This window comes from Lontra canadensis, unplaced genomic scaffold (assembly GCF_010015895.1).
Source record: "Lontra canadensis isolate GAN:19392208 unplaced genomic scaffold, GSC_riverotter_1.0 scaffold3, whole genome shotgun sequence".
NCBI classification, from domain to species: Eukaryota; Metazoa; Chordata; class Mammalia; order Carnivora; family Mustelidae; genus Lontra; species Lontra canadensis.
The window spans coordinates 40,695,375-40,720,725 of NW_022630997.1; the positions used below are offsets into that span (position 1 = coordinate 40,695,375).

At 46.3% G+C, this 25,351-nt stretch overlaps 1 protein-coding gene across 1 annotated transcript in view; it reads right to left on the reverse strand.

Moving 5' to 3' along the window:
- Positions 1-18,165, reverse strand: part of LRMDA (leucine rich melanocyte differentiation associated) — a 1,038,240-nt gene extending 1,020,075 nt beyond the window's left edge. Inside the window, exons 1-2 of the mRNA XM_032839426.1 lie at positions 17,957-18,165; positions 11,747-11,847 (exon numbers count right to left, since the gene is read on the reverse strand). Coding sequence (XP_032695317.1) covers positions 11,747-11,847; positions 17,957-17,986 — 131 coding nt within the window. The 5' untranslated portion in view covers positions 17,987-18,165. The remainder of the gene's footprint in view (positions 1-11,746; positions 11,848-17,956) is intronic.
- Positions 18,166-25,351: the final 7,186 nt, after the last annotated feature.

Below are 25,351 nucleotides of genomic sequence, written 5' to 3' on the forward strand. Positions count from 1 at the left end.
AGAGAGAACAAGCTTCCCAGACAGCAAACAGTAACTCTCCTCCCCAGTAAGAGAGAACTAGTAAGTTCTCAAAGTCCTCTGGTTAGATTTGACAGTGGCCCTGTGTAGTTCTAGTAATTTAACCCAGATTCACCTTATAGTCACACTGAGCATGTGAGCTTTTAAGGGGACACATCTCTAAGTTCCACGTGCTGGGCTAACTCAGCCTGCACAGAATATTCGCGTATCTACAACAAGCAGAAGGGACCTCCGAAGAACAATGACCCAAGGTCCAGACAGCCTGGGGGGAACCCTGCCATTCTGAGCACTCTCCACCTCCACTTAGCTGAATGGCCATCTATGGTCATGACTGTGTGAGTCATCGAAAGACCATCAAGACTACTTGACAGAGAGGTGCATCCCTGGAAGGACCCAGTTCTACATGGCAGCAAGAAAGAGAAAGACCACTGTAAGCCTGCTGGCATCCTCCAAGACCTAAGTCACCCCAGTCCTGCCTTCCACTCACCAGCTAAGAAGGAAGAAGAAAATTCCCTGCAGTCATCCTTCTGGGGCCCTGTGTCACAGTCTGGAACAATGCAGTACTCTACAAAGGCAGGACACTTGACCAAAGAACCTTTGGGAGTCATCACCAGGCTCCATTTTTCTATACCACAGGCTCCATTTTTCTTACCAGAGCCCCGCCTCCAAAAACAGAATTCAAGATACTAGTTTGTTCTATCTAATTACAACTGGAAGGATGATTGGCTTTCTGTGAGGTTGATCTGGCTCAGGTATCTGGGAAGAATTCACAAGAGCCAACCAAGACAAACCCACAATTCAACTGTCCCCACAGGAGAAGACATCCCACCCTCCTAAGTTCACCCTCAGGGTCGTCATCACCCCCTGTTCTTGGGAGGTGTAAATCCGGAAGATCGAGCTACCATGTGGATGCACTCCGAGAGGACAGGGAATCCATTCTGAAAAATAAGCCCCAGAAACAAACCCCCCCACCAGGCAAGGCCAAGGTAGCCCCTCACAAACGGACGTGCCAGCAAGCAAATGCCCAGTCATTCGGCTTCTCAGAAAGTGGAAAGCCTTTCCCCAGCAAAAGCTCTCCACTAACTCCATCCCCTCTCTCTTGTTCTTCCAGCCCATAGTGACTTTTCCTCAGTTCCCTCAACAGAGCTGCTGCCAAACCAACTTAAGAAAAAGAAGTCACTAGAATATCAAGAAATAAAGCTCCTCGAAACACACATATTTAAATATCTCCACGGGTGTAGGTCTCAGTGAAACAGCAAAGAGTCCGGGAGAAACAGTGTCTCTGCAAACAGCAGTTTATTTGAAAAGAATACATCTAATTTATCTCCTGTCCTGTTACTTCCTTAGCAGTACGGTAAGAAAATGAAGCCAGCTCTGATGGGGGCAACTTTAGTTTTGCAGTATTCAAAATGAAAAGAGGCTTCCTTTGCCATCATCCTAGGCTCTTCCCACTCACATCTGCTGCACATCTGAGCACCATTCAGGAGAGTCAACAGCATAAAAACCAGTAGGGGCATGGAGTCCACGGGGACAAACCTACTACAGATGTCACATTCGGACAGCAGTCAGCAGCACAAGTGTCTTTCTCTGCATGTCCACTATCTCTCCCCTCTCCTCACTGCCTCTGCCGGGAGTTCCCCGTAGGGTACCCTCACTGGAGGTACACCATACAGAGAATGCACCTTTTCTTTGGTAAATAAAGCTGTACCTAGGAATCACCCAGCGTCTCATTGACCCATATCCAACTCGGGCCAGAGTTCCAGACACCATCTTCCTCCACCCACGATCCAAGTCTTTCCCCCTCGGATCCATACATTTGTTACTGCAATAATTTGAGACTTCATCAGAAAGGCCATTAGGCCGGCAAACTTTCAATAATTTAAGTGATTCCTTGTATATAAATATTTCATATCAGAAATCGATATCCAAATGAAGTACGCATGAAGAATGACCACACAGAGTGGTGTCCAACTACAGCCTGTTGTTCCCAGATATGGGTGGCATGTTGGTGCCTCTGAAAAACTCAATTCCACACAAGGTCCTGCAGGATTCTGCCTACGCACCGCCTAGGTACAAGTAAAACGCCTGCCTCTTAACTCTCCTTTCGCGTCACAGCAGAAACAGAGCCAATGGAGTCTTCAGGATGAAGGGTGAAATCAAAGTCTTTGAAACAAATTTTTGTTTGCTAATAACCTGGGAGGATTGAGAAGTTTGAGAAATGATGCCGGATCCTGGAACGGTCATGTCTGGAAAGCACTGAATTTTAGTCCTGGGTAACACAAGACTAAGATTTTAAGCACTCCAACCCTCAAAGAGCTCTGGTCACCTGGCCCCTTGCGTGTCATGAGGCAAAGAAAAAACCCCTGTTTCTCCAAGTTGTGAGAAAACACAGGCTGTGATGATGCAACCCCAGGTCACCAGACATGCACACGTGCTCCCCGAGTGGCATGCACAGCAGTCACATTGGAAGGGGTGAACAAAGAACAGGGACACACCGTAATCACCATTAACCAGGGCTCCAGGCAGCACAGAATAAACCAATTCAAAACCAATAGGGACTGAGGCCCCAACAAAAACTTTCCAGGCAGCCTCAAGAGTGCAACAGCCCAGGACCCTAGGGAACGCTGTGGTGTGGCAAAGAAGGAAAGGTAAGCAGGGGGGCCTCACTGAAGCCCCCCACCTTGCCCTCTCCAACACTGGCCACTGCTTTCCACCTTTTCTTCCTTGGGTACCAAGAGAGGGAGATGTAACAAGACCAAGTAGGGGTTGAACCATGTAAAATATGCCCAATTCTTGCGCCAAGCCAGCAGCACAAAATTGAGCAAATTAGCATGCATAAATAACCGCCCTATATACTATTTGGCAAAGAACCACCTCACTGATGGAGACTTAGAACACACATGTGTACACACACACACACACACACCCTGAAACTTTTTTACCAGAGCAATAGCTGGAGGGAAAAAAAAATTCTAACTCCTCAAGCCTTACTGAAAGCTAAATCCTGTCTCACTTTAGCTGGTCTGTTTAGCTAGTTTGATGTAGCTAAATTAACAAAAATATTCTCTTGGCATTTAAATTATCTTTTTCTTTCCCTTTTCCTCCTTGTAAGCAGAGTGGGGGGTGACGCATAATAATTCAAAAGACAAAGCAACTTCAAAACAAAATCAGTTACTTGTAAACAATCCTTGTGGGGACTTTTTCCCCTGCTCTCCTCCCCGCCCGCACCCCAAGAAAAACAGCCCTGCCAGTTGTAATAGAAAGCCAAGTAAAGATAAATCAATTAGCTTGCTAATTTCTCCCCTCTCATTTATTTAGCTCTGCACTGTATTTGTCGTAATTGACTACAATTATGTTAATTACTAACTCCAGTATAATTACTATATTTATTGTCATTGAGCATGCGATGTACCCACAGCAAAGCTGGCATTTGTCGGGCATCAAGAAAGCAAACTGTCGAGAGGTGATTCTCTCTGCAAACTGGCGGATGTGGCTTCAGCAAATCAAAGGGCAAAAGAGATTTCATGCAATGTTAGTTTGAAAGCACCGGTTCATTAAGGATATTAATTTTCTGATAACTACACATTTAAGCATGACACACTAGAGCAGGATCTACAGGATTTCGCAATTATTAATGCGTGACAGTTTCAAATGCTAAGTGAATCAATTAAACAGCAGCATTCACAATTTGAGAAGAGATAACTGCTTCATAACTACCTAAGACTACAATTTTCACATGACAAAAAAGAGCCATTGAGGCGCCTTCAAAACCTGACAGGTCAAGAAAGAAGTTTGAAACAAAAGCACCTTACAACCATCATCTCTCCTCTTTACTTGTCAGATCAACTTTGCTAGTGTCTCCCCAGAAACGGCATCACATGCCAGCTGCCACAAGGTGATTTTTCATGTCTTGTCAAAGAAATCTTTTATTCTATTTGCTCTGCATTAACATGTTACATTTATTGATCAAGGGCCTGTTCGGCAGCCACAGCAGGGCACTGAGCTCTCCATGCCTACGGGGCTTTGATGTCCCGGTGACATTCGAGCCCGAATAATGCACATACTAAATGGATTTAATGCAGAAATGTGTTTGGGCCTGACAGTTACATTAATAACAGCCCCTCACACTGATAAATATGCAATTGCTACTATTAAGAGTTACCCAATTATGGGGAAAATATTTCTCTACCTTATAAATAAATCCATCAAGCAAAAAAAAAGTTTTAACAATGGTGCATTTTCTTAAAACATTTCTCCAGCTGCAGAAAACGGGGCATGTGGGGGTTAACACCCCCTCTCCGGTTCTCCCCTCCAATTGTTTTTAATAAGTCTTGCTTTATCTCAAGAATGGTTTGGGGTTTTTTTGTTTTGTTTTGTTTTGTTTTAAACCTCTTCTGTTGGTCTTCCCTGCTCTACCCATCTCTTATTTTTTCAGAACCAGAGAAAAAGCAGACACTCAGGATACTGAAAATCGGGTTCTGTATAAACTCAGAGAGGAGCTTAGGGGAGGTGGTGCAAAGGTGGGGGGCACAGAGCTGATCTCTGTAATGATGGCTCTGGAGGAGGAGGGGTCTTTAGAGCGCGCGCGCGAGAGAGAGAGAGAGAGAGACCCTAAAAACCTGAACGTATGGGTCTCTCTCCTTCATTTAAAACCTTAAGTGACCTTGTGCTGGGGCAGTGATGGGGGTGGGGGTGTGAAGGGGAAGGGAAAGCAGCTGGGAGAGCAGAGACCTTTTATTAGAAGAGTCTTGGCCGGGGAGAATTTGTAGTTATTCTATCCCTGCAATCAAACACAGATACCCAGCAAAAGGCATAATCGTTCCCCTTTCATCATAAAGGAGCAGAGAACAGCCGAAATGACTAACACTGCAGTCCCCGGAGGAGACCAGAGGGAAGAGGATTTTCAGATGGTGGGTGTGGATGCGAGTGAATACATGGGTAAGTACAGACCGGGACACACACACACACACACACACACACACACACACACACCCTTCTTGTCTCTCCAGACTCAACCCTCATGCATGCAGCAGTGGGTCTCAGAGTCCCCATCCCAAGGCTGGGACAGAGAGCCACAGCAACTGCCAAGCCACTTCCCATGACAGTGGCCTTCATCTGAGCCATACCTCACAGCCCAGGGTGGAGGGGCAGGCAAGAAGAGAAGGGACTGAGTTTCCTGGGAACCTCCCACCTCCAAGCCAGAGCAGGTCTCACCACGAGGTCCTGTAAACCCAATGTTTCCAAACCAGGTTTTTGGAGAACAAAAAGAGAAAACGCAACAGACTGGACACGGAAGCCAACAAGGTGCCCGGTTTGGAGCTGCAGAATACACTGTGACCCCACAATGGTGGCTTCCGCAGGCTGCTCAGTAACTTTAAGGAAAAAAGGAAATCTTTTCCCTGCACAAGGAAATACAGGCTTGGGAAAGGCTGCCCATCTTCTCGCATACAAAAAAGCAACATCTTATATTTTAAGAAGCAGTTTGGAGTAGCTGTAGAAATGAAGTCAAATCCCCAACGGCCAATTAATCCCCCCTCTCCCATTAAGCCATCAGGGTAGTCTGGGGCCAACTCTTTCCTCAGTCTGGGTCTCCGTTGCTTCCTCTGTAAACTGTGGGTAGTAATAGTCACATTGTAAAATGCTGTTAGGAAGACTGAATACCACTTGACGTGTTCTGCTCAGCTCTGGCAGATAGTAAGAGCTCCGTAATATTGGTTATTAAGACAATAAACATGACTAGTGTCAGTCCCCTGATACCTTGTCCCTGGACTCCTTTGGAGAGTGAAACCAGTCTCCTCTTAATGCTTATTTGCGAAGTTCTTTTATTGTGGAACTCAGGAGAGTCACTCTACAACCTATCTGGGACAAGATTCAGAGGTCTTCCTCAACCAAACGCTGTTAGCATGGCAAAGGGTTCTTTTTGCCCAAGGCTGTCCCATGCCCTGCAAAGCATCTCTGGCCTCAGCCACTAAATGCTAGGAGAACCCCTACCTCCATCATTGTGACAGAACTTTGTGGTTGAGAACTTGAAGGGCCAAGGAGGACAAAGTCTGAAAGGGTGAAGCTTGCCTAATCGCTACCCCTTCCCCCAAAACACCACTCCTTCCAACTGCTACCCTGACAACATGGCAGGCAGCTTTGTCCACAGGATAGACGGCAGGGCAGATGGAGAAGGGAAAGTGGTGAGGCCCAAGTTCAAACAGCTCAGGGAGACAAACTTTACCAAGAAAGGGAAATTAAACCCAAGGTTCTGAGGGAGTAAAACAGTTAAGAAGGGAAATAAAAGGCATTCCAAGAAAGTGTAGGAATTTCTTATCCTAGAGACAAACACAGTAGGCAATCTGGAGACACTGTCTGTGAAAGTACTTTCTAAATCACACTGAAAGTTACAGGGATCATCATCATCTATGAGAAAACTGAACATCATGACAGCCCCGTAGACAACTCCCTCCAATCTTCCACCATTTCTCCAGCCGAGGCTTACCCACAGTGGCTCAAAACCCATTTTCCCTGCCCAGAGGGTTATAAATCCAGGAAGGCAGGACATTCTTGGATGAGAAAGAGGGTGGTACTGTTTAATCCCTGATACCTGCTCCCTTAGTGATCTTCCCTCCCCCGCTCCCATGCAAGGGAGGGCCAGTGATATTCTTGGAACGAGAAAAAGATGCTTTTTGCAACATTACCCAACTGAGAACACTCATTCTGACACACAAAGACCCTTGCCTCCTTGGAATTCATCAATGCCCTAGAACTATTTTGAAAATTCACTAACGGTTTATCTTTCTAATGTCTATCTTTTCTACCACCATCTCTACCCCTCGAGATTTAGGGACATGAGCTCTGAGGTCATCTCCACCCCACAATCAACATGCTCTCCAAGTAAGACCACTGCATTTGCATTTTAAAAACAAGTACGGACAAGGTTCCCGGCTGCAAAGAAATGATTTGATAAAGACCTATGTCAACAGAACATGCCCTTTGAACTGTTCTCCTGCGAGTCTGGGTGGGGAATTTTCTCTGACCCATTCCCACTGTACTATGAACAAAGGTATGCTCCTAACAGACAAAGATGAAAATACATAGAAGACAACTGGGTTGAGCCTATGGAATGTCAAAGGCAGTTGGAGAACTGAAGTAAGTGGTTAGCATCGGCTAGGTTATGCTGTGTTAACACACACCTTAAACTCTTACATTGTTCTCATTTAAAACTGACATCCAACATGGATAAGCCGAGGTTTTTGCTCATTTACAGTCAGAACCCAGTGATTACAGCAGGTAGAAGAGTAATTGGCAAACTGTGCACTGGCTTTTCAAGTTTCTGCCAGTTGGTCACACCAAAGGATGCAGCGATGTGCCAACATTCCATGTTCAGAAGGAGAGAAAATCCTGAATGTCCATCAGGAACCCCAATGACTACCATGGATTGAACTGGCCCCTGTGGAGGATTCAGCCTAGGCTCTCAGCCTCCCTAACAACATGTTTTAGCTCCAACTATAGCTATGCTTCCTGAAGACCTATTATGTGTCATGTAATTTTTTTTTTTTAGGCACTTTCCACAGTCACACACTCAATTTCTACATCAGCCTAAGGCGATTGGTGAGTGACAGGATTGCAAGCCACCGTGTTTAACCACAAAGCCTTCATTCCATCTAATTCCCTGCCCATTTTCCCAATTTTGCAGCAAGTTACCAGGCCTGGTTTCATCTGGCACTTCCTATCAGACACGACTGGTGGTGTGCCCATCCCTGGAGCCCTTACTGTGCACCTCCAGTGTCCACCTCACTGCCTTTGTGGGGGTGAGGGTCACAGAGCCACTGTATCTTCAGAGCTCTCCTGCCTTTCACTTTCATCATACTGGCCAAAGCCAGGGAAGCAACAAGCAAGCTCCCACCTTTTTCTCCTCAACAATCCCCCCATCGAGTACATTTATCAGAGTGATGCTAAATAAGATGCAAGTGCAAATAATTTGATTTTTAAAACGTAAGCTTCCTGTTGCCATAGATCAATTAAACCCTCTCCATTTTATTGCCGGATTGACACAGGTGTATTTATCACTGTTTGCCATGGGAGCCCTGTTCTGCCCTCTGTGTTCAAGCAGCTCAGCAAGCAACCGACTCCAGTCACTAGGGACTCAGGGCCCTTGGGGGTGTGGGGTGTGGGATGGGCACCACGGAGAACTCTGTCCCTTCCCAATCTGGGGAAAAAGGAAAACTGAAGCTGGAGTAGCTCATGAATAAGCTCTTTGACGAGCAGATCAAGCAACCAGCACTGGCCAAAGCATAGGAACTTTGTTGATCACAGTAAAAATAAAATACGAAAACCTCAAAAACAAGTTCAAGGAAGAGTTTGGGACAATGGGTTCTCAAATATTCTTAGTAGCAGAAATCGGTAGGTAGAACCTCTCGAGGGCAATCGGACATCTTTATCAGACCCCTCTGACAATTCTGTCCCTAGGAATTTGTCCCAAGAAACTAATCAGAGTCCTATTCATGAGTATTACAAGAATATTTATAACGTATTTTTAACAGTAAAAATCTGGAAACAATATAAACGTCCAACACTAAGAAATAAGAAACCATTAAAACCTGTAACGTAGTATTTACTGATAGGAAAATGCTTCCAACACAATGTGAGCAACAGCACATTTTTAAATATTTGGCATTATAAGAGGTTGGAAGACAATAAAGTGTCAGCAGTGGTAATTTCTAGTGGTAAGATTATCAGTGACTTGAAGAAAGAGCGTTTCCTTATACTTTCCATTTAACATTTCTATGTTGATCATGTTTCTACTTAAAAAAAGTCTTCAAAAAATAAGATCTCAGTACGATTTCATGCAGATGCAGACATTGGACTCGTGATCATTAATGCATTAAAATTCAAGGAGCAACATTCCTCCTCCTAGGCATTACCTGATGAGCTCCCTAAAGCCTCCATCCCCCATTCCAGTATGGATGGCAATCATCTGTCCATGGGAATCATGTCCAGGAGGGAGATGTAGGCTAAAAGGGCAGAGGAGAGAATGTGTGTCTTTTAAGGCAGCCAGAAGTTTCATTCGGACCTGTTTCCTGCTTCAATTTTCAACTTGCAACCTGACAGGGCACACACCAGCTCCAGAGACTTTCATTTCCCCAGTACAGAGTCCCAAAAACAGTACAGCTCGAATTTCCACAACCTTCTGCATAGACAGGTAACCAATTTACTATCGGCAGATCCAAAAGAAGCCGAAGATTCAGAAGGTAACATTCACATTCACAAGGTAATAGGATAAAATTTTCTATGTACAGGGACTTAAAACCAAAGTTTAGAGCTTATAAATCCCTAAACATCCTTCCCTCCAGCAAGAACAGTGGCCATAGAAGAATCAGCAGAACCATTACTTTTATCAATAAGATTAACAATGTTGATGGTGTATGGTTATGAATTTATGGTAAGACAACAGAGAAGGATGTTCCTCATGTGAGTGGTTAACTGAAGACTGGTGCCCCCCTTTTAACTACTACATTGGCAAGAAGGAATACAATACGGCCACTTAAGATATTCATATTGGAGTATATGCACAAAATAGCTCTGGAACTGCCCAATGTTGAGTAACAGCAGGGCAGAGGAGAACTGGGAGGCTAAAAATAATCTACATGTAAAGAAGAAAGTTTTCCTCCTCTTTGCACGTTTGTTCCTCCTAAAGTCTACGCCCTGTGCGCAACCCTCCATTGCTCATCCCTGCCCCCATACAGCTATAACCCAGTGTGAAGATCACACACCGAAAGGAACAGGCCTCTGACCAGATGGGACAGCACCTCAAACTCAACACTACAGAAATGTTCTCCTCTCAACAAAGGAGAATTAAATTCACAACTCCCCTCACTCCAGATCTGTTTTCCTAACCTTCCTCTCACTCAATTGCCCTGCTTCTAGAACCTGTCCTTTCTCATGATAAATCCTTATACATCAAGCCCCTTCTCACCACTGACTCTGCTCATTTCTCTCCCTCCCTCCCTTTCTTCTCCTTCTCCTCCTCCTCCCCCTCCTCCTCCTCCTCCTCCTCCTCTTCCTCTTCCTCCTCCACCTCCTCCTCCTCCTCCTTCTCCTCTCACTCTCTCTCTCTCTCTCTCTCACACACACACACACACACACACACCCCTCCCAAGGTCCAGCCCCTTCTCTGCTAAAGGGAAGCAGGGCCTCCGAGTTTGACAAAGACAGCTCTGTTTCTTCAGACCTGACAACTCAGTCCCATGACCTGTCCCTGCTGACACACTCCCTCATGGGGCCCAGCCTCCTCCAATCCACATCCGGGCTCCCACCAGCAAGGCAGCCACAGCCTGAGCCACAATGCCCCAAGCTTCTAGAAGCCAGTCACACAGAAAGAGCTCCTTCCGATGACCAAGCAAAGAAACCCTCTCCATGAGTCTGCACTGGGGAACTTCTTAAGGGACACACCTGTCCCAGGCACTATCCAGTCCAGGCTGCGTACTTTTGTCCTATCCTATCCTTTTGTCCTATCCTCAGACCGATGACCCTCCTTAACTTCCTTAGAGTCAGCATTTCTTTGTTTGGCATCCTCTCACACTACACATCAGTTTGACTTTTCAGTTTCTCTATCTCCCCAGAAGGATACCAACCTCTGAACCCACACACTCAGTGCCCATTCTCTTTCTACATAACCCTCTGGACACCCCTTCCCTAAAGACCATGCATCTCCGTAAGGACCAGCCCAAAAAGCTCTGTCAGTTTAAAGTCCCCTCTACCTGCTAATGACTTCACCCCCTGCATTTTGTCCATTTTCTCTCAAACTGTTATTTCCCAAGTGTCCTGACTCACATGCTGGGAAAGAAAAGACCAAGGCATGGAAACACAAAAATGCCTGAGCCCTGGAATGGGATTCCATCTTGTCTCTCCTTCTACCCCAAGACAGTTTGTTCCTTTTGGAGGACAGCACAGTTCTCAAGGGAGCACTTAGAAGAAAAGCCCTACATGGAACCAGCTTATTAGGAAAACCACCACCCTGACCCCTGCTCATGTATCCGACTGTTATCTGCTTTCCAAGTACCTCCTACTTCCCTCTTCCAAGCCCCCAAACCAGTCACAATGGATAACTTCAATGAAGAAACGAAATCACTGTATATTTTCCAATGGAATAATACAGATCACACTTAACTTCTGCCAAGATTGGAACAGTTGTCAGAGTTCGCCTCCCTCCTGCCCCACGCCAACAGTGTCTGAATGGTTTCAAAATACCATCTGGGAGAAATCATCACAAAATATTTAAGGATCCAATTCATTAAAAAAAAAACAAATCAAAGGAAGAACACACACATACATGCACCTTACCTGTGATTCAGCAAATCTCTGGGAGATGGGGTTATCCTGAAAAGCATTCCTAAACGCCCCCAAATGCCCCTGTTGGTTCCATCTCAATCCTTCCCCAAGAGTGTTCTAACTTGTCTGCATGGTCATCAGTGACAAAGGTAAAGAACAAAGTAACACTATGATGGTCCCCCTTGTAGGACCTTGGAGGAGACGGAGGATGTCCACGCTTGCAGCTTTTTCAATGGCACAAAGAGGCTAGCCAAAGATTCAACTGAAGCAAAGGCCCACTTTTGGGGTGTGATTTCACATGTCTCAGAGCCCCCACACCCTACGCAGAACTGGATGGTGATTTTCACCCACGGGCCATGACCAGGGGACTGGGCCTCCCTGGCCTGGTCTGCATCTTGTGAAGGTTACATACCTCAGAAGGTTAAAGCTCAGATCGAGCCTCTTTGCGAAATGTCCACAGTCCCTTCCAAGGTGCTCTGGAATTTCTCTGCAGTCCTGGCCTATGAAGGACACCTGGAAATAAATGAAACAGAAACAATGTGGCAATCAGAAATCGCCCAGCTGCTCCCAACCCTGAATCATTGATCCGAAGATTGCTTCCGCGACTTTGAACGAACGCGCTCCTCACACACACACAAAAGCCGCATTTGTGACTGTTTTCCTGATCAAATCAGCTTTGGGGGCTTCAGGGACTCTGCCAAGAGTTCCCCTTTCCTGGTACCCTTAGCATGATGGAGACTAATCCCAGCACAATGGAAATTGGACTAAAATTGGCCAGATTCAGGTATCCAGAAAAGGCCCCATGTAAGAGCACACTGATATAAACACAGCAATCAGCCTCTCGCTCAGGGGCCTTTCCAACAGCTGCCCCTCTGGCTTTCCTCCTCCCTCTCCTCCTCTGTCCCCCTCCCCCCCCCAAAAAAAAAACCCTGTTATGCACATTACCTCATAAAAGACATAGCAGATGCACTTACCAGCATTCAACCTGCAGGGTGCTGGAACAAATAGGGTTGGACAAGAAAACCTCCCCAGACCGCCAATCCCATCCTATTACTACTCCATATAAAACATCCCCCGCACTCTGTACAAAGCTGATTTGAAGGCAGCAGGGAAACGAAGGGTGGCCACAGCTTCCAAGAAGAGTCTCCAGGGAGCCTTTTGCAACCAACGCCACTCGAGTTGCAGAGCTGTTCCCTTAGGCCTTGCTTTACTTATTTTATCATCATTATTAACCTAATGTATGTCCAAATATTAAGAAGCTGAATTGAAATTTGATGCCAGAATTTGATTGTAGGAAGGTCAGAGGGCTTTCTCACATCTCCAACCACTCAATCTTTGAAAAACGTTTTTTTACAGAGAGTTGCCAATTCAACCATAGGGCACTAATTCCAAATCCATAAAACAAACCAATGGGTGACAGTTGGCCAGTGGATCAAAATATAGGATACTTCCCTAAAGGACTCCCTACCCCCAGCCGCCAGGTAGAAATTCGGGCCTATTACATGACTACAGTCTTGATCCATCCTTCCCTGCCCCCCAAAAGCATCTCCTCCTACACATACAGGTAAGAATGTCTTGGAATAAGTAAAAGATTCCCCCAGGGGTTATGCTTCCCAATGGGGAACAAGAATATGGTGGCCATATAGAACTCAAGATGTTAGGTTGAAATTATAATTACTAATATTCAATCCTAAAACTACAGAAATAGCACTTTCATAGGACTCAGCCTTATTAAAAAAAAAAAAAAAACACACACACACACACTGTACCTTCCTAAACTCAATTTCAAGTCTGCTCCCAGCCCTGTTCTATCCAATGGGCACAGTACAGTATCCTGTACTCACGCCCTCAGTAACTTCATTTCTCGAGGAGAGAAAGTTTGGGAGAAAGGACAGAAAAATAGATTCCAATAAAATAAGTTGGACTCCGGAAAACACATACTAAAAAATAAAGGTCTCCAAGTTCAATCTAGCCACCTCCATTTTCTACATGGGACCTGTCCTTCCTCAGAACTCCTTGGGTAATAAACTTCTGCTTCCAAACACAGATGGAAATCATACAACAAGAAGAGACTGGGGATATAAGGCCCCAATCAATCTAGGGACTTTAATTCCCCTACGGAGGCCCACTCGATCAGCCATTTCTGTAGTAGAATATCACAGTGACCCTGCAGGCCCATGGAAATCACCAGAAAACCCATCCCTTTCACCACATCATGCACCCAATCTCATAGGGATCATTATTCAAGATCTCCGTGGTATATACAGCATAGAGGCTGAGGTTTAGATGTAGAAACTGAGCTCCGTCCTTATAGACTCACCAAGGACTCCATCGCGTAGGGACTCCGTTTCTTGAAACCCCTCATGTTTTTACAAAGAAACTAAGACTTCGGCAGCATGCCCACTGTAAGAGAGCTTCTTAATGATAAAGTCCTGCACCAGGACTAGGAACTTCCAACTTGGGCACCATGGAGTTCTTACGAATCCACACATGGATGTGGATTTTCTTGATCAATAAACACCAGTGGCACATCTATCATCACGTTTTGGCTTCAAAAATGCATCTTCCTGGCTAAAAGGTTGCGACCTACCTCATGATATAGGATGTTGAGAGCCCCAGAGGAGCATTAGAACCTAGGTAGAGGGAGATTTGCTCCCCCTTTTCTTCTGTAGGATCCCCTTTCAGAGGCAAAAGGAACACCAAGGAAGCTATCACCATGAAGCCTGCAGATCATTCACATGCCTAACGAGACGTATCAGCTTGTTTTATTACAATAGCTTAACACAACATCCCAGGAAAACTCAAGCACAACTCTTTTCCACAGTGGAGACCAAGTCTCTAAAATTTGGGATGAAAGCCAACCTGATAAGCCATCTGCATGCTTGGACACCCCACCGCACCAACCCCAGGCTAAACTGGGGCATTTAGAGATGTGAGTTAGGCTGGCCACGTTTAAGGGTCCAAATCAGCAGGACAAGGTTTAAGGCTTAAAAGCAGCTAGCAACCACTGCCAGGGACTGCAACCAACACTCACCATGAGAACAAAGTCCTATTTAACAAGTACTCCTGAGTGGAAGACATTACCTCTCAGGGTATCAGGAAGCTTCTTGGAGCAGAGGCCCACCTACTGTAACAAGGCCCAAAGAGCCAGACCATAAATAGTTGGCTACTTGAGCAAATAAGGGAAATCGAGATTAGGAGACCCTAAATGCCACAGAAGCAAGAGCACATGCAGAACAAGAGCCATTGCCTTCAGTGAGTTACTTTGAGACTGAAGAACCCAGTTTTGTACTTCTCATTTGCCTACCTTAGGTCTCCGGTATCGCAAGACTTCTACCTTGTGTGGAATGGTAACAGAAAGGGACACCATTACTGGGGAAATGAAAACTGATGAAGATTCCCCTGCCCTGGCCCCACCCGGCCATAGAGGGATACCAGAGAGGAAAATAAGAAGGTCTGTGCAAAATCTCCACCCATACACATACCCAGCACCCCTGAGCAGAGGCCACAGGGAATTACTCAACTACAGGGGACTACAGATTTCTGTTTGCAGTTGAGACAGTCTGGGCCTCTGGACATCTCTAAGCATGGCAGAAGTGTTAGTCGACTGTGTATGATGGCGATTATTTTATGATAATAATCAGCCCAGGAGTGGAAGATCCTGGATTTTAAATGTGTGGTAGTGAAAGCTCTGTCAGAATAGAAACTGTCGCGGGCTGCTACTTCCTAGCTGTGTTATCCCAGATGGGTCACAATCTCACAGAGCTGGTCTCGTCTTCTGTAAACTAGTCTAACACTAACCGCATCCCAAAGGTACGATGAGTAAGGGAACTAACATGTATTAAATGCCTACCACCTGGCTGTTAGCTAGTCAATCCTCATGAAATAGCCCAGTGAGTCACAGATCCTCAACTAACTTAGAGCAATGCCAAGAGTACATAGCACTGTCCTCAGCACCTACTGGTCACTCAGTAAATAGGTGAATCAGACCAATACCCTTAAAGGATTTGTTATTCCCATGTCTTGGGAACAAGATTTCAGGATCCGAAATCTAATTTGCATTTAGATCTACAATTGTATCGATGCCACTACTTGGTCATAAACTGGTGGAAAAAGAAGATTAAGGACTTTATGCTGATAGAAATGTTGCATTCAAGCCAAGAGAAGGCCAAATGAATTCAGATTCATGTTGAATAAAAATATTTTACAGAGAAGAGTGGAGAGAGGGCTGATAGAAGCCCGTGGAACTCCTAAAACCCAGGGCAACAGCAGTCAGCCCACAGTGGTGTTGAAAGCGATGACTTAATTTCAACAAAACATCATCCGTCTTACTCAATTGTTTCAGTGGTGGTATGTTTGGTTTTGTGTTTTGGTTTTGTTTTGTTGTTTTCTATGCCCTCAAACCATCTCTTTACTTGGGGGCTAGGTCTCCATGAACTTACAAAAAGTTCTGTCTGGTAGTATGTTTGTATATTTAGGCAACTTTGCAATAAGAACAGTATCAATACTAAGGGCTCATGGGAAGGCTTTTTTTTTTCTTTCTAAGAAGGCTCGACCAAAATTTAAGAAGTACCATGTGACACACATTCCAGGAACTACTTCTTGTTATGGCTGTCCCTAGAAACTAAAAGGGGCAGAAAGCTAAAAACAAAGCAAGAAAGCCCACACCTAAAACCCCGGCTGCCACTCAGACCCACTGGCCTAGGAGGTTCCGGACCTGGGAGACTAACACCCCAGCAGCATTTCCTCAGCCTGTCTTCTCAGCTCCTCCCCAGCAGCTCCATCTGCTTAGAACAGTCCCCTAATGCTCAAAATGCCTCACCCACAGGTTCATAATTGCCTCTGAGCCCTCTGGAGTAGGCTAAAAGCAGGGGGTGCAGGAAAATAATCAAGTTAGGGAAACAGGGGAAGAGAGAAGGAGGCACAGGCAAGTTCTTACCCCTCCCATCAAGTGCTCCGCGGTCTTAGAAGCTTCACCCAATGAATGCTGGGTCTAAAATGCAGAGACCCAGGGTCTGCGGGGAAGGGGACATTCTTGGGCAGAGGCCCTCTCCTCCAACTCCTCCTTCTAGGTGGACATGTTAACTCCCAAAAGCCCTTTTCCCTGCCATCTAAGTAAGACCCATCATTTTTAACCTTTCTCACAGGCTGGTACCTCCCTGGCCTTCTCACTTCCAAACTCTGAGAATGTGGAAACATTTGCCCAAAGTCATCTCAAAAAACTAACTGTGCCTGACACTACCTGCCTCGGGCAATGCAAGAGGTGAGCTTCAAAACCTCAGAACTATTTCTCCAGGGCATGCAAGGAAAGGCGGGAGGAGGGCTGGCTTAATCAGAGGTTAAAAAGAGAGACCTGGCTTTTCCAGAAGGTAAAAGGCCCCTGGGCCCAGCATCCCTCCAGCAATGACTGAGAACACCTGAGGCTCCACTACAGGGCTGAAAGCAAGCGAGGCTAGGCGTCTGTCACCCTGAGTTGAAACTGGAATGTTGCCATTCCTCGGACACCAGTTCCAGAAGTCAGGCGTGGAATGAGCGCTTGCCATTTGTGACAACATGGAGGGAACTGGAGGGTTATTGGGCTCCGTGAAACAAGTTAGAGAAAGACAAATACCACATGATTTCACTTCCACGTGGAATCTAAAAAATGAACAAAACACAAAAACAGGCTCAAATACAAGAGAACAAATTGGTGGTCACCAGAGGGGGTGGGGGAGGGTGGGAGGATAGGCAAATAGTGAAAGGGATTAAGAGGCACAAACTGTTATGAAATAAGTCCCGGGGGGATGAGAAGTAGAGCATTAGGAATATAGTCAGTAACATTGTAATAACGTTGCATGGTGACAGAAGCTAACTACCCTTGTGGTGAGCCAAGTATAATGTATTGAATTGTCAAATTACTATGTTGCATACCTGAAACTAATATAACATGGTATGTCAACCCTATAATAAACTAAAAAGAGAAATCTGATGCTAAAATAAAACTGGGGGACTTTAGCCTTCTAGCTGCCTCGAATAATGGGCCTAGGTTTGGGATCCAGAGGCAGTCTGCTGTGAGGACCTCAAACATAGAGGGCCTGTCGGAATGCACTAGGATTCTCATGGTCTTTAGCGGGAACTAGGCACTTTTGCCATCCTGGGCACCTTAAAAAATAAAGAAACCACACACACACACCCCTAATGTTTATATTTTACAACTTCACTAGTACAAGGACGCATATATTAAAATGTTCTCTTTGACCCAAGTTCTTTTCTTCTGATTATTAAATGACACACTTTTTAAGAGCCCCCAAAAGTACCATCAGCTGTGGGCATGGTCCCCTCTGCCTGATGGAGAAATCAGCGCTGCCGGCCTTAGCAGGGAATACTAGGGACAGAGAAGGTGGAGGGGACCTGGTCGACCTAGGGGGCCTTGCCCTCTTCTCCCACAGCCAGGGGAGGGGGTGGTGCTCTCACCAAACTAGGGCGGGCCTGGGCTCCTTTAAGAGTCGCCAGCTGGAGACGCAGCAGCCCGCCTGCGGTGGGGAAAGGGGCCTTTCCAACCTCGGGGTGGCCCCTTGCCCCGGCACTCCCTCCCCACACCGACTGCCCCACGCGAGGGCAGGGTTCGTCCTGGCGGACTTACTTGAGTTCCACTGACCACGAGCCCAGCCATGACGACTGGGCGGACGCGGAGCACGGAGTGCAGGCGCGGAGCGGCGAGAGCCAAGCACCGAGCGCAGCGCGGCGGCGGGCAACACGGCCCAGCGCGCAGTTCCGCACTTAAATAGTCAGCTGACCCGGCGGAAGCCCGAGGCGCGGGCTGGGTGCTGGAACTCGGGCTCAGCTGCGCTCCCGGCCTCTTGCCCTCGGCAGGCCCTCGAGCGGGTGAACCTAGGCACCTAGGTAGCCCCCAGCGCCCCGCGCTCCCACGGAATGGCCTGACCCCTTCACTTCCCCCATGGCCCCCGGGGCACCCCAGGACCTCATCGCCCCCGAGGGCCCAGGGGACCAAGAATAGCATCCCCCCAAAACTCCAAGCCCAGAACTCTACTCCTTTAGTCTAGTGGGGGGAGGCTAGGGAAGGAGGGCTTCGCATGAGGGGGGCCCCATCTGAGTCTTTAGTTAGCCGGGGACATGAAGAGCGGGCATTTCCTATATTTCACAATCCGGATTACATAACTGTCCTCAACTGCCGGGAGGAGGGGTGTTGACCCGACTCCCCTCCCCAACTTTGAGGGGAAGGGGGAAAATGGAGAGCTTGGAAAGACACCGGGTGGGGCGGAGTTTCCACTTGTCGTGGGAGGAAGAGGGAATTGAATTTCGTTATAACAAAATGCTGTCTCAGCTAAAAGCATTCCAGCTTACAGTAATAAACCCTAGAGAAGAAGAATCAATGATGTCCCCAAATTTCAGGTTTCTCTTATTCTTTCCCGTCTTATTTGTGAAGCCAAAGTTATCCATGCGGTCAAATTCCACCTCCATTCGGCCCCCCACCCCCAGCACCACACCCCTTCCCCTCAGGTGGAAGTGAAAGGCGACCTTTACTGCCTCCTCCATCAGGCCTCCTCCATCAGGCTGGGAGGGCAGCGCATGCCTGTCCTCAATTGAAAGGAACCAAATTTTCCCCCTGAGAAGTTTTACCTTCATGCCTCCATCCCCAGGTTGCAGGAAGCTATTACCACATACCACTTCATTGTCACATTATCACCAATCTTCTCTAGAAACTAAGAGCCAGCCTGGCCTTAACTGGCCTCTCTCCCCTGCTCCCTCCGTACCAGTGAGTAAAGCTACCATTCAAACAGAGAAGGGATCCTGAGTGCCAGACTTCACGTCCTACCCATTGCACTTCAACTGCTTCAACTCTGTAGAACTACTGATAATGGGAGTTCTCACCTCTGTTGAGGGGGTGTTCCCAGGGCTTTTGTTTTCATTGTTCTGTGTGTCCAAACAGCCCTTAGAAACCCCTGTTTGTGCAGCTGATGATAATTACGGTCGTGGTTAAGCATATTGTGGCTATCGTCATCGTCTCTCAGGCCTGGTGCCAACACATTGTAATACGGGCCCTCCTTGTCAGCGTTCTGATGAGTGGTGTTGACCTCTGAGGGCCGACCCGCCTGCCCCTCTCTCTGCTGGGAGGAGCGGACATAGCAGAGTGGAGCAGTAAGAACAGAGACTTGGCTGTGTTTACTCTGGGGGTGGGGGGCAGTCAGGAAATGCTGCAACAAAAGTTCCTACAGGCCAAAAGAGAAGGCTTGCCCTCCAGAGATAAGGGGGATCAAAGGGAACCTTCCAGGCCTACTGCCCCACAGACCAGCTCCTCATGCTCCTCTCTCCTTCTCTGTTGGATGCAGTCTCTCTGGTCCATTGTCCACTTTTATCTGCCTTTCCTGCCCAAAAAGGAAGAAGCGGGCCCAGGTCCTCACAGTCATGACACACTGCCCTCTCCACCTTTCACCTTGGCCCTCCTAGAAGGCTTCTCTGACTGGCAGGAGAGGACATGGGGAAACAGGCTTAAAGCTACTCACAGATGAAATTGGAACCTACCCACTCTCACCCCAACAGGAGGGTGCTTGAGGTCATCTCACCCATGACCCTGTGTCCGTACACAGCTATGTCTTCTGAGCATATACTGTTCTGCACACACTATCTGCCAATGATGCTGAAGTAGGCAGGGATCTTTTCTACCTTACCAGGACTTCCTCACTATTTTTCCTTCCTCTACATGGCTCTAGGGTGAGCATTCTAAAAGCCTGATATGACCCTACCTGAAATCTTTCAATGCTCTCAATCAACTAATAACAGTCCAAAATCTCCAATATGTCCCTCAAGATCTTTTAGAATCCCATCATTTCCTACCTCTCCCGCCTCCTTGCCCACTTTCCCCCTCCTCTGTCTGGTCTTAGCTGTTCTGCCTCCCCATCCACTCTTGTCTCCACTAGGTGAACACATCCAGGAGGCCAGCTGACAGCAAGGGCCAGATAATTGGAGGAATCACAAACAATAAGGCTATAGTTCAGATGGACGTGGGCTTTAGTGTTAGAAATGGAAGCTGATGACAATACGGAGCTACTGAAAGTTCTTGAGCAGAGTAGAAATTTATTGAATTTAGTCGGGGAGGCTCCTCTAAAACCATACTGGGTTCACCTCTCCTTACTCCCTTCAGCTTTGGAAGTTATCTTCAGAAGAGAAGAACAAGGAGGAAGAAGAGAAGGAAAGGAGGGGAAAGGAGAAGGAGAAGAAGGATCTCTATCCCTGAACCAAGGACAATCGGAAGATGGGGATGGAAGACATCCGTCTACCTCCTCATCACTTTCTTGAGCAAAAAGGAAAATTACATCTACAATAGCAAAGTTCACGTTCTTCCAGGCATATGGCCCTCCCTTTGGAAGGGAGAGAGCAAAGGAACAGCGGAGATGAGGCTGGCCCAGGAGGTGAACAAATGATTCCTTTGGAACCCAGGGAGTTGACAAGAGTGAACAGAGGGGACAGATCTTGAGGCTTCATCTTGAACACAGCTCTTTCTGCCTCAGCCCCAGAAGCACGGCTGGGCGGGCGGGGGGGGGGGGGGGGGGAGGGGGGCGGCGGGGAAGAAGGCTCATGCAGTGATCCACCTGCTTCTTCAGTTCCCTCCTGCCATTCTAGTGGGCAGTTGAGACAGATTTGGAGACCCCTTTCTCACCCTATTTTACCCCACAGCTCTTCAGCCGCAGCGTCCGAGGACCAGGCACCGTGCTAGGCACGCCGGGTATACATAACTAAGGCATACGCTTCCAGAAAGATTTGTGCTCAGACATTTGCAGTCCTATGTCAACAAGAAGCCCTGTGATTGTGATCCTATTTCCTGTGTCCAACATTGAAACGGGGAACCCCATTTGTACTGTATACTCATGAGGACTACAGAACAGAAAGTTCAAATCAGACCTGGACAGCTAATCCTGAACGTATGAATTCTGGAGTTCTAACACGTACAAATGGGGAGTGAGAAGGTTTGACACTAACCACTAGAGATTTCCTTATCACCCTTGATGAAGAGGCCAATATTTTATTCCTACTGTCATCTTTGTTATTATTATTCTTTGGCAGAAAAGGCCCTTTCCCCTAGAGTTCTTCCTCCTTCACATTCCTGCGGACAAAAAGGAAAATCCTGTTTATTTGCAATCAAGGGGGTTGATTCTGGGGTCGACCAGAACCAGTGAAACAGGAACTGATTGCTTAAAACCCTCCAACTTTGTGCATGATCAGCTGAGAGGACACAGCCAGTTAACAAAGTTTTATTAGCATTCCTACCTATCCTTAGTCAAATTTCTATTCAGCCTGGCCTCATTTCTTTCAGGCCCAACCCTGGGCAGGTTAAGATGATTGCTGTAATTAATCATGACCCAGCCCCTAGTTCAGACTCACCACATTCAGATTTCAATTAAAAAAAAAAAAATCTGGATGTCTGCATACAAAATGCCCTTTGTTGCTCAAGCAGTCTCTTTTCAGTCTAAAGGAAGGAGTTTAGGAAAGAGGAGAGGTTTCCAGGGCCCTCTCTGCAATATTTGCACGTATGTGAGGGATTAAGGATGATCTAGGCTCCTAAACACCTCCTTGATCTACCAACCAGAACAAATTACATTTTAAAATATATATATTAAAGGCAATCATAATGTTGGTATGATTATTCATTGCATAAATGTTAGTTTATTATTACTGTGTACTATTATAATTGTCATTACCATTAATTCTCAGTGCCTCTGAGTTCCCTTCTCTTAGGATCTTAAAAGATACTGTGGTTGTTGTCTCTATTAAAATGCAAACATTAGGGGCACCTGGGTGGCTCAGTGGGTTAAAACCTCTGCCTTCAGCTCAGGTTATGATCCCAGGGTCCTAGGATTGAGCCCCGCATCGGGCTCTCTGCTCAGCAGAGATCCTGCTTCCTTCTCTCTCTGCCTGCCTCTCTGCCTACATGTGATCTCTGTCTGTCAAATAAATAAAATCTTTAAAAAAAAATGCAAACATTAGCAGGGAATGGGGAAGGGAGTAGGTTTGTAAAAGGTTGAGTGGGAGAGGAGTTTCTGCTTTTCACTGCATATATTCTGTGATTTTTGCAACATGCATACCCTGCCTTTGTAATTAGAAACTAATGGAGGAGACTGGATGGAAGGATCAGGAAAAGAGAATTTATAACTGGAACTGCTCCCTGCTAATCTCTTAGCATTCTTTTCTTTTCTTTCTTCTTTCTTTCTTTTTTTTTTGTTTTTGTTTTGCAGATTTTCTTTATTTTTTGAGAGAGAGAGCATGAGAGGGGAGAAGGTCAGAGGGAGAAGCAGACTCCCCATGAAGCAGGGAGCCCTACAAGGGACTCGATCCTGGGACTCCGGGTTCATGACCTGAGCCAAAGGCAGTTGCCCAACCAACTGAGCCACCCAGATGCCCCTCTAAGCATTATTTTCACAAATCCTGGAAACAGCAGTGAAAACCAAATCTTATTCCCCCATTTGCCTGGAATTAGCTGGATGCCCCAAGCCCTTAGCTGGGCCCAGACCGAGGTTATCTCTGACTTGAGGACAGAAGCTCATAGAAGGCTTTTGAGAAGGAAAGTGAACATTGACCAGAAGAACCTGTTTGACTTATTCTATCTGCTGGTGGAGACGGAAGCGGTGTCTAAGCCCCAGGTACTTTTCCAGAATTTGAACTTGGCTTGGAGAGGTTTTGCCATTCAGAGGTTGAGGAACAACCCCCCCCCCCAATTAAAATGTACAGGACTCAGCAAATGAGATTCTGATTCCACAGACGCTGTCCTAGCACGTATATTTTCTCAAGTATCCCCAGGTAATTTGCACTGTGACCATACAGACTGCTGCTTTAGAAATTACTTACTCCAAATACGGATTGAGGAAAACTGAGGCCAAAGGCATGGAAGGGACTTGCCCAAGGCCACCCAGCAAATGAGCTGCCGACCCCAGGCCAGAACTGTAACCTTCTAAAGAAAATAAAACAGGACTCATCCTACATCCCAGTAAGAAGAGGGTGAAGAGACTGGGGAAAGCGCCAGAAAGATGCCATTTCACATCTAATCACTTCTTGTCACGTTGCAACCATTTTCCTCATAGGGAGTCCCACACTGATGGATCAGAAATAACATTTTCAAAGTTATATCTTCATGGAAATGGCTATTAATGTTCTTCCTCTCCTTTTAGAGTGCTGAGGAATACATATTAATTTTCTCTCTACTTATATTGCCTATTTGCAAATTGTATTCACTACCCAGTGCTCCAATTTGTCCTAACCCTGAAGAGATTATGATGAATAAATGTGTTCCTGGAAATAAAATAAAATACAAAATTTATCACTGAGATTTACTTTTATAATTATTTACAGGGATTATTTTAGAATATATGGGGGGGCAATAATTATAATGCACACAAGAGGGTTCTGGCATGATTTACCAATATTAATTCAGAGTCTCTTCCCACCTCTCCGAAAGGAGCCCCAGCTCTCTCTGCAGCTCTGAGCCAGGGGCAAAGCAAGTATCAGCTGCACCTGTACCACCAGTACCAGAAGCCTGAGGGTCAGGTGAAGTGGTGGGCAAGTCTTGAAGTGGTCAGTGCCCTGGCCTATGAGTCCTGGGTTCAAGACTTAGCTTTGCTATTATTAGCCAGGTGCCCATGGCTGAAGCCTTTCATTCCTGAGGTCCTCAGTTTCCTTACATGAAAACTAATTGATCCAAGGAGCAATTTACTAGTAAGATAAAAACACAGGTAAGTATGTACATCTCCACAAAATAAGGAGAGAGAATGTGCTCATTAATAAATACTTCTGGACACCTGCTAGGTGTCAGGCTCCAACAATAAGGAACAAGACAGATACAATCCTTACTCCCCTGGGGTTTATACTCTGGTGGGAGGGCACAGGTTACAAGTAAATAAATAATTTCGAGTATGTGAAATGTGTAATATCAGGTAACACTAACACATGTTATGAAGATAAAAGAAGACAATGTGGTGGGGGTGTTGCTAATTTGGATATACAATGCCCAAGGTCTCTGCTAGCTGTTCAGAACATTCTACCTGTGAAATCCTTGATGAGCAGAGCAGGAGCCAGACTTCAGACCCTCTCACAATGCTTTGTGATACACAAACTGCACAGCCCCAGACAGCTATGGAGTGTTCTGGAAAGGCTTCTCTAAGAGGAGCAACATTTGGGCTGAAATCTGAATAATAACATGGCACCAACCAGGAGAAGCCTTGGCAGAAGAATCTTCCAAGAAGATGGAACAGCAAAGGCAAAAGTGATGAGTGTTCTCTGAGTCTCATGTCGTTGTGTTGCCACTTCGCTCATGCTTGAGTGGCGAACTTGAGCTCAAATGCTTCCCAGGGCACAGTGTCACTCCAGTCAGGAAGGTGAGTCTCCCTGGTACAGCCACACCAGGCTTTGGCTTGCCCCCGCTCAGCTCCAAAGCACAGGCGGGTGGAAGCCTTGAGATGCTGCAGCCGCCAACAGAGACATCCATGGGCACACACAGGGACTCCAGCCTGATAAAGCATCTGTGGCTTTCCTGGAGAAGAAAACAGGAAAGGATCACTGACCTTTATACATGACCCCACCGGCACAGACTCACAAACTCAAAGAAGCACATAAACATTTATGTAAGTATATAGGCACACAAAACACAGGCCAATGTTGCATGCATGGGTTCCATCTCATTGCTACCGTCTGAACTCTGAACCCTGATCTGGGACACAGTCTGGCCTCCCACCTACTGCACTAGCTCCCAGTGGCCAGCAGAGAATGCAGAAATTTTAGACTGTCAGTCCTTAGAACCCAGAGGGTTTATAGCTTATGCTTAGGTACTGGAAATTCACTCATTCAATTCATGTATTCAAAAAATATTTATTGAATACCTGCTGTATGCTTGATACTAATCTAAATTGTGGGGACAGAGCAATAGAGAAAACAAAGTTTCTATCCTTGTGGAGCTTACTTTCAGTGTGCGGAGAGATAATAAGCAAGTAAATACCAAATATTTGATGGTGATAAGTGCTGTGGAGAATAA